At 36.4% G+C, this 9,481-nt stretch overlaps 1 protein-coding gene across 3 annotated transcripts; it reads right to left on the bottom strand.

Annotated features, from left to right (window-relative positions):
• Nucleotides 1-3,873: 3,873 nt before the first annotated feature.
• On the bottom strand, nt 3,874-7,905 carry LOC18422319 (uncharacterized). 3 transcript variants are annotated; one of them, XM_088866036.1, is made up of 3 exons: nt 7,470-7,905; nt 6,924-7,361; nt 3,874-3,995 (listed from the first exon to the last, which is right to left on the bottom strand). In XM_088866036.1, the coding sequence occupies exons 1-3, from the start codon at nt 7,864-7,866 to the stop codon at nt 3,913-3,915; spliced, it is 918 nt and encodes a 305-aa protein (XP_088722162.1). In that variant the 5' UTR covers nt 7,867-7,905; the 3' UTR covers nt 3,874-3,912. The 3 variants fall into 3 exon arrangements, with proteins under 3 accessions (XP_088722162.1, XP_020519254.1, XP_006827185.1); XM_020663595.2 differs by lacking the exon at nt 3,874-3,995 and adding an exon at nt 4,996-5,459; XM_006827122.4 differs by lacking the exon at nt 3,874-3,995 and having other exon boundaries at nt 4,996-7,361.
• Between the last annotated feature and the right edge of the window lie 1,576 nt (nt 7,906-9,481).

Below are 9,481 nucleotides of genomic sequence, written 5' to 3'. Positions count from 1 at the left end.
AGATCTAAAAAGTAGTCGTGGCATGCATTTTGTTTCAGAGAGTAAATGAATAATATACTCCAGCAAGAGTAGAAAATCTTTTTACAACCACTACTAATATCCACTTAGGGATGCTTATAATATGGGGAACGTGCACACCAAATCAAATTTGAAAGTTTTAGTCCGCGATATCCGGGTGACTTCCTAAGCCAATTCATTGATTTATCAATGAAAACCAATTAATATGTGGGATAACATTTACATTTTAAAATGCTTTTACTTTTTATATTTTAAGATATATTGTCATTTTTTAAGATATTGGTTGTCTAATTAACTTAGTCATCTATGTAAGATAATAAAATGGAGTTCTGTCGTACCTACAATAAAACCATAATCGTTATAATTTATTCATGAGCTAAAGTATTTAGCCTATAAATTTTGTTTGTTTCGGTTGTCAGGCACTAAAACTTTAAAATATGGACAGTTTTAGTTCTCATAAAATATATATCGATGTGTGAAGTAACCTTCACGAGTTTTTGGATATTAAAAAGCATTTAAGGGGTCAAAACCACTTACAAAATTACTACGGGTAAAACATCTCAATCACTTTTTAATTTCATTTTACTCAAATAACTTCTTAAAAAATATCTAAATTGTCCATGTTCAACTTTGAAAAATTTGTTGTGATATTTCCTAAGTAAGCCAGATAGCCCAGGCACTTGGTGGGAGCCTCTAAGATGGGTCAAATTCTGAATGTCGGGTTATATTTAAAGATGTTTTTGTTTTTGAGGCACCTAAATGAAATGAGAATTAATAAATAAACATTTGCTGTCAATTGGGATTTTTTATCCCCTTGATAAATTTGCAACGGGTGATGGTATTTTAATCGAAAATTTTTTTTAGATATAAATATTGGAAAATATTATAAATATTTGAAAATGAGAAATTTTAGCACCTGTTCATCCTAGAGTGGTTGTCATTATCATTTAAATGCGCTCTTATTCGCCCTTTAACCTAGAAACCTTCGGGCAAGTTCTTCGCACGAGTATTCATAATGGCACTAATTTATGATAGGGAAAAGCAATTTTTTTTCATCCCACTGTTTTTGTTTTAGGGCAAGATTTTGTATTTTTTTTTTTTATTTTCAACGACCTTTAAGGTATAAAACTTATGTATTTCTTTTTATCCAACCCTTTATTTTAAGTGGAAAACCAATTTTGAGTGTCCACTCCTCTCTCAAACTCGCACCTGTAAAAAAAAATATAAAACAAATATTCTCGATAAAATAAAAAGGCCAAAATTTTTTTAAAATTTTTTAAATATTTTTTTACCAAAATATTAAAAAATATCTTTTTTGGTTGCACCCTATTGAGATGATGTCACATACCAAATATCATATTCATATAATTTTATAAAAAAAATCAAAAATAAAATATTATGAAGCGTCTTATCTAGATCAAATGATAAGTGGCTCACTTGATAACCATTGAACAATTTGTGGAAGTATATATCTTCACTACAATAGGAAAAGTATAGAAACCTTTTCCTTTAATTTTTTTCCGTCCTTATAGTACACCATCCCTAATATGCGACAAATGCGAGTCTTAGGAGCTCATGGTATTCTATCATGTTTGTCTAGACCACTAAATGGAAATTCATTTATATTTGTAGCAAGTTTAAGAGGGAATGCTTTAACAATTTTTCACCTCCACTCACTGGCTGGGCTAGGCACGACAACCATGCCGGCCCTAAAAAACTATGGTCTGGGCTACAAGATCTGGCCCAAGAGCTAGGCCACGACAGAGCCTGCCTGGTTCGCCTCGCCCAACCCTTCTTCTCGTGCTTTTCTTTTCGTTCTTTTTTATTGGATCATACTTGGCCAGGCCAGGCCAAGCCCATCCCTAACATAGTGACAAGGATAGGGTCATGGCCTCCTCAGCCCACGCAAGGTAATTTGACCTATTCACTGATTCCCTTAGGTGAAAATTTGTCAATATAAAATTGGAAAAAATAAAAAAGTGAAAACCAGCTAATTTTGTGGGAACCGAACATTTACCTAGTTTCAAATAGGAACCGGGTCGGTTCCCCACCTATATCACATCCTTATCATATGATTCTGATCAGGATCAACAATTCTTAAAGCTTTATCCTCTAGTGAATTTGCACATTTTCTTTTTTAATAATCATGCATCTAACGTAGAAACATGCACGTGGTGACATAGGACGTGTCTCAATCCCCATAGCCATAAAAACGATAGTGGGCACGTGCATCAAAAGATGAACAAAAAAAAATACCCTAAAGAAAAAAAAAAATGATTTTATTAGATTTTTTTTGACAAAATGATTTTATTAGATATTCTGACAATAGTGAAAGTTAAAGAAGAAAAACCAAAACAAAAAACAGTGATCTTCTTAGATATTTTGTTTGAGATTTTGTACAATGACAATTTACTTATAGAGTTATGTTAGGGTGCTTATATTATAGAGTATTTTATAATTGTATTTAATAAATTGTGAACATTTATATGCCCATGTTCTGTAATATAATATTTTTTTAGTAAGAGCAGTTTTGGTCATTAGGAGGAAGTGACATCATCCACATAACTATGACATCATCAACATGGAGTACACTAGTGGCTTTTAATGTTTCATACGTGTGATGTCACACCTCATGTGGATGATGTCACATCTCTCCTAATTACCAAAAATACCTTTACTAAAAAAATAAGACACGGTTTCTATGAGTCTATGTAGAAATGAGTTGACTCTTAAAAATATATTTTTGAGATGGATTTTCGAAATCAATTTTTAAAGACATGTAATCTCTAACATGGAGATCATGAATATAAAAAATATATAAATTTTTAAAAATAAAAATAATGATTTTACGAAAAAAACATTTGGACAGTTAGTTCAGTTGTTTTTAGATGGACAACATATTTTCATCAACCTCTAAGATGGATGTTTTATACCTTGGGACCTCATATTGTAGAAATGAGGTCCAGGCCGCATGAAACTTTTTTCCAAAAAAAATATTGTATTACAAAACAATGATATATAAGTGTCCAAAATTTATTGAGTAAAATTATAAAATGCAACCTTAACATAACTGTTACTTATAATTATCCGATGTGAAATTTGATAACTTGGGTGTATAACAAAGTTCTAGAAAATTTCTTTTGAACTTTGAGCTTGATCAATGACATAAATATAACTTATTACTTTCACATCCTATAGTCAAGAATAATTGTACTAAAGATAAGTAGTCTCAATGTATATTTTTCCATTTTAAAATAGGGAAGTTCAAGATGTTTTTCCAGTAGTGAAGTTGACCATATTTTTTTAAAAAAAAATTATCGAACGTTGTGATACACTCAAGCTATCAAATTTCACCTCGAATGGTTATAAGCAATTGTAACCCCTTGTACCGTAGGTTAATGGCCTCATTATATTAATCCCATTGGAAAATGCACTTCCAAAACACGAATTTGCTAACCATGATGGAAAGAGGAAGAGTTGGTTTGTCTTGCAATACATTCAACTTGCAGCTATGCCACAGAGAATAAATCACAAGGTATAAAATTCAACTTACAGCTATGTCTCTCTCTCATTGTATACAAATTACCCTCATTTTTTAGGTTCTCTTGGTCCGCAAAATGAAACAAAATCTCATTTAAATTAATACAATACATTTTATAAATAGGAAAGGCATGGAAGGTGAAAGAAACTTTTAACATTTTTCTTTTATGAGGGACAAATAGCTCCATTTGGCTCACTATAAAAAGGTGGAGAGCTAAACTCAAAAATAAAATATTTTAAGGTCTATTTTCTTAAAAGAAAGTTATCATGAGGCCTATTAAGAAAAAGGCTGTTGCACCTGCCTGTTGATATAGCTTTTGGAACTACCATCTCATGCACCTTCAAATTGCCTTTTTATGGACTAGTATTTTGAAACCTCAATCGGTGGGGTAAATGGTCCACCACATAAATCTGTGATAGATAACTGGATCGGCAATCTAGAAAAATATTAAAAAATAAAAATAAAAATAGGGAGGAATTAAAGAAACATTATATAAGCATAAAAAAAGGGAAAAAAGAAATGTGAAATGAGGAATTTTACGTGGGGAACCGGCTATAACAGATACCTTTACAAAACCAGTTCAGTCCCTACTGATTTCCAGTTTGGATCAGCGATTCACAAGCTGGATCGCAACACATTAAAACATTTTTACTGCTCATTTTTTGACATAATAATCAATAATCCATAGACGTGAGTCACTTAGACTGCGCTTAACTTATAAGGTACGTTCTGCAGTTTGAAAACTAACCTAACCTAATAAGACTACTGATGTTGTAACTTTTTCTCAACATCAGCACTTTCTCAATATCTAGTAACTTTTTGCATTCTTTCTCCATGCCCATGATACATACAAAACTACTTGTTTGGCTCCAAATGAAAACGAATGTGCATTTTTTCAGATTTGGATGCTCATTTGCTAGGTTTTGGATGGTCAGATCAAGTTTTTAAGATCTAGCTTATTATTTTTTTATTCTTGTAAAAAAAATTTAAATCAAGAAAATCCTTCCTCCCTAGTGGCCTGGTCGTACAATAATAGTTCATGCTCGTCTTCATTTAAAAGAGAAAAATATGGTTATAATTTACCTTAAGCAAGACCGTGCCTTGAAAACTAAATTGAAAAGTTGTTTTTTTTTTTTTTTTGATATATTAATGGTGGGAATTGAAGGGGAAGGAAGTTCTTGAGAGACTCTTTGATACACCAAGATAACCAAAAATGTGGCTTTACGTCCATTCGTGATCTCTTATTCCATCTAATGGCCATCATATTCTGTAAACCCGGTTGTGTTAGGTTCGGATTTTGTTCTATTCTTTTAAAGGTATAACCCGGTTGGCATCTTTGGACCGCATTAAATAAGACTATGCAGCCTTACTTTAGAAAAAAATAAGTTAAAACAAAAAATAACAAGGAGTCCGAAGATCCTCGGTCCGATGGGCAATTTGGAAATAAATAAAAAACGATCTTTTGACCGAACCTTTACCTATCTTACAACCCTACAATAGAGTGATTGTGCCACATGGTAACATTGTTGCGCATTGGATTGTTGTGTGTGAACAGGAGAAGAAGTCGAATGACTCTAATGTTTACGGCAAAATGCACGAAAAAGTCGGGAGACTATTGCGTCCATGGCCCTCACACAAGCATGTCCTCTCTTGTTGCCAAAAAAAAGAAAGGCTAGTGCTCCCCATATGCCAATAGCATAACCCAAGGCAATGAAAGCATAGACCGCAGGTGTCATCTCCACCCACCCTTCCTCTCCTTCATCTTCATCTTCACCATCATCATCGCTCGGTCCAGTTGGCACATTTGATGACAGAGTTGTCGAACACCTCTTTCCTTGTGTATTCAGGTTTGGGTTTCCACTAAAAGAACTCTCATTGAAAGTACAGAATTGTGTTGTGTCTGGTATCTCACCGGATAGATTATTATTTGCAACAGAAAAGATGGACAAATGGGTAAGTCTTGTTAATTGAGAAGGAAATTCACCAGAGAGTGCATTGCAAGAAAGATCTAATGTTGAGAGACCCAATAACCCTCCAAAGGATTTGGGAATTGGACCTGTTAGAAGATTGTTGGAGAGATTCAACATGGCCAGTTCTTTTAAAAGCCCCATGTCTAATGGAATAGGGCCACTTAATTTGTTTTCCGACAAATCTAAACCGGTCATGTACTTAAGAGCATCCCCGAGATAACTATATGTATTTCCCTTTGTAAATTCCACGTTCTCTTGTGAGATTGTGTAAAGCTTATAAACTATTCGGCCCCCAGAACCAAGTTCAGTAGAAAAGGTAAAAAATGGATCATAACGAGATGAAATGGAACCAATAAAGGATGCATTTGTCCATGCAGAAAAATTATTGAAGCAAGGAGGTATGGGACCTTCAAGGTTGTTTTGGGAAAAATCCAAGACGGCCAAACTTTTTACTTGACACAATTTGAGTGGAATATGATCGAAAAAATTTCCTCTCAAGATTAGCACTTTCAATTTGAAATGCCCAAATAATTCAATTGGCATGGGACCAGATATTTCATTATTTGCAAGATTTAAAATAGTTAGATTTGGACTAAACAACAACAGGTTCCTCGGTATGGTTCCATTGAATGCATTGTTATCTAGATGGAGTGATACCAAATTTGGTAATTTGAAGTGTTTGGATTGCAAGGGTCCATTCAAGGAGTTCTTAGACAGGCTCAAAAACATGAGGTCATGTCCTCTGGTCAAATTGGGGGGTAGTTCTCCAGTGATTTTGTTGTTTGATAAGTCCAAAATTGTGAGGTTATAGGGGAAAATGGAAGGCAAATTTCCTGAGATGTTGTTGCGAGACAAATCCAACACTCTCAACCCCTTAAAGCCATTGATGTAAAACATTAAGTCACCATCAAGGGAATTCTGGGACATTTTAAGTGATTGCAAATTTGGAAAATGACTAGAGAAATTTCTTGGAAAATTCCTACTGATTTGGTTGTTAGAGATATCCAAATTATTGAGGTCGTAAGATATGTTAGGCAAAAATTGTACTCCTGTGAGCAAATTCCCATCCAACAACAGTTGTCCAGTGTTTAGAAGTAACCAAGAGGGGATATTCCCAGGAATGTCGCTCTTTGAGAGATCGACATTTACTAACTGGTTTTGAGTCGATAGGAAGCCTGGAGAACTTAAGTCGAACCTTCTCATGTCACACAAGGACAAATTGAGAGCATAAAGCTGGAAAGCAGGCGTAAAGTTGTTGTGGGAAATGGTTAGCTTAGGGTTTGCAGAGAGGTGGACAATTTTGAGGCTAGAAACATTTGCAAAGACTGTGAAGGAGAAATCACCAGACAAGTCATTATCATTGAGAAAAAGACCAACCAAAGAGTAAAGCTTACCTAATTCGCATGGGATAGAACCTTCGAGTTTATTTTCGCCGAGGTCAAGCCGTTTCAATGATAATAGGCTGCCAAGAGATTCCGGTATGCTACCGGAAAGTTGATTCCCATATAGTAGTAGTTCATTGAGAAGGGACAAGTTACCCAGAGTTGATGGTATGCTCCCTTCAAGTTTATTGTTGCCGAGGCCGAGCCATTCCAATGATAATAGGCTGCCAAGAGATTCTGGTATGCTACCGGAAAGTTGATTTTCATATAGTTGCAGACTATTGAGAAGGGACAAGTTACCCAGAGTTGATGGTATGCGTCCTTGAAGCCGATTCCCATTTAGATAAAGCACTTGAAGGGAAGAGAGCAAACCCACCTCCTCAGGAATTCCTCCACTAAATTCATTGAAATCCAAGATTAACTCACGCAGGTTCTTTAGCTTTGAGAGCTCTGCAACCATAACAAAATAACCATGCAAGAGCTCAGTAATTACTATCACCTATCACGAAACAACGATGAAGAGAATATGTATAAATCTGTCAACTGAACGAGACTCACCTTTTATGGGCAACACACCAGCAAAGGAGCTCAGTCCCAAATGTTGCAGCTGGCCGAGTCTAGTTAAGGAAGAGGCATTCAGCATTACAGAGTTTGTATATCCAGTGATATTCCAAGGTATCCTATATACTCTGAGACTCACAACATGAGAAGAGGAACTGTGGCACTTCACTCCTTCCCACTCACAACAATTCAACCCCTTCCATGAATCCATCAATGTAGCATTTGTGGAATGGGAAGCTTTGAAATCCAAGAGGGCCACTCTTTCATTTTCTCTACAAAATGGGGAGCCCTCCAAGGCCATGGAGAAATCGAAAAAGCACATGACAGCAGTGAATGATAATAGTGAGATAAGACGCAGAGGGTGGGGAAGAAGGGCTCCTTTTTTAGCTTCCATGGTGCTTCTATTGACTAAACAAGAACTGGTGAAATGCTTGCTACAAGCCCTCCTCGCGAGTCCCTTCTATAGGGGAGGCAAAGTTTACGTGTGGACCCAAAAACTAGTTTCGGGGAATTAGAAAGTCAGGTCCTCTTGAAACCATCTAAGAGAGAGAAAATTTGTGGGTCCTCTCGATGTCAAGAGAGAGAGACAACTGCATCTCCGAGTCATTGGAGAGAGAGAGAGGCAATTGTTTGCGTTGATGACTGAGGCCATTAAATTTTCTTTTGAAACAAAGGCAGGAGCCATTTGAAACAATGGCAGGAGCCATTTTTTCCACAAGCGGGCCCCTAAGTTCATTGCTTGATGTACAATGTGTGAACTTTCTTTTTTTCTATAAACTATTTTGACACTAAATTTTTTATGTCCGTTCCTCTATTAAACTCGCACTAACAAAAAATATTTTCAATAAATTAAAATGATCAAAATACCTCTGAAAGTTTCAAAGGTATTTTGGTCATTATATATTATCGAAAATTTATTTTTAATATTTTTTATAGGTGTGCCCCAATGAGAAACTGGTATGTACTAAATTTCATATTCATATGAAATGGTGAGTGACTCTCTTGATCTAAATTGGACAGCTGCATGGTAAGGAGAGGACCATGTGAAAAACATTTCCCCTAAATATAATATATTACTCTCCCCGTACATTTTACGGACCTAAGGAGTTTAGTTTAAAGCCATCGTCCACCCTCCCCCTCTCTCTCCCCCCCTTCGTTCTGGTTCGAGCCGCCCTTTCTCTTTTTATTCTCTTTTTACAAATAAACCGCCCTCTATCTCTACACGCACATTTTAAACGGACCAAAAAGAGTATAAAACCATCATCTCCTCATACCAGTCTTCCCAACCCCCGTCCGCCCCTCCCCTCTCTCTCTTTCTCTCTCTCCCCTTCATTATGGTTCGAGCCGCCCTCTCTCTCTCAATCCCGATGGCCTCACCCCCTTATGTCCCACAATGGACAGCACTCGAACCCAACACAATCCCCAAACCCTCTCCTCGGCCACCATCCCTTCCGACATGAATCCAAAGACGACATCTACCTTGATGAAATCACTTCCAAACCATTCCAACGAAACCCGAGCCTAAATGTCTCCGACACAGATGAGGATGCATCAACCACCACCAAATGCTTCTTCCACCTCAATTCACCAGCTCTCCAACCGGCCAGGATTTGCTCTAAACGCACAGTTGAGACAAGTGTGGAGATGGGTAGGACCAAGCATAAGTCGGTTCGACCCGATATGGATCTAGTAGGTTCCACTGGCTTAACATGGACCGATCTGTGGGTCACAGCTCATGGGACAGAGGGTGTGTGCACAATTCTAAAGGGGCTCAATGGGTGCGCCCAACCAGGCGAGGTCTTGGCTATCATGGGCCCGTCAGGGTGCGGAAAGTCAACCCTTCTCGATGCACTTGCAAGTTTGAGGCTTTTCTTTCAACTTTAGATATAATATAAATATATATTATATTTAAATAAAACCAAAGAAATGCTTGCCATGGGTTGAAATGTAGTTATATTTTTATGCAAAGTGGACCATTTTATAGTAAAATATTTTATGATGAGTTTTAT

Source organism: Amborella trichopoda, chromosome 4 (genome assembly GCF_054954075.1).
Source record: "Amborella trichopoda isolate Santa Cruz 75 chromosome 4, AtrichopodaSantaCruz75HAP2 v2.0, whole genome shotgun sequence".
Classification (NCBI taxonomy): Eukaryota; Viridiplantae; Streptophyta; class Magnoliopsida; order Amborellales; family Amborellaceae; genus Amborella; species Amborella trichopoda.
The sequence above is the reverse complement of the archived record's forward strand: the minus strand, read 5'-3'. Positions and strand labels throughout refer to the sequence as shown.

Coding starts and splice junctions, on each gene's coding strand:
- LOC18422319 (XM_006827122.4), bottom strand. CDS start 7,866: ATGGAAGCTAAAAAAGGAGCCCTTCTTCCCCACCCTCTGCGTCTTATC. Junction 7,362..7,469: donor TGGTGTGTTGCCCATAAAAG/GTGAGTCTCGTT, acceptor TTATGGTTGCAG/AGCTCTCAAAGCTAAAGAAC.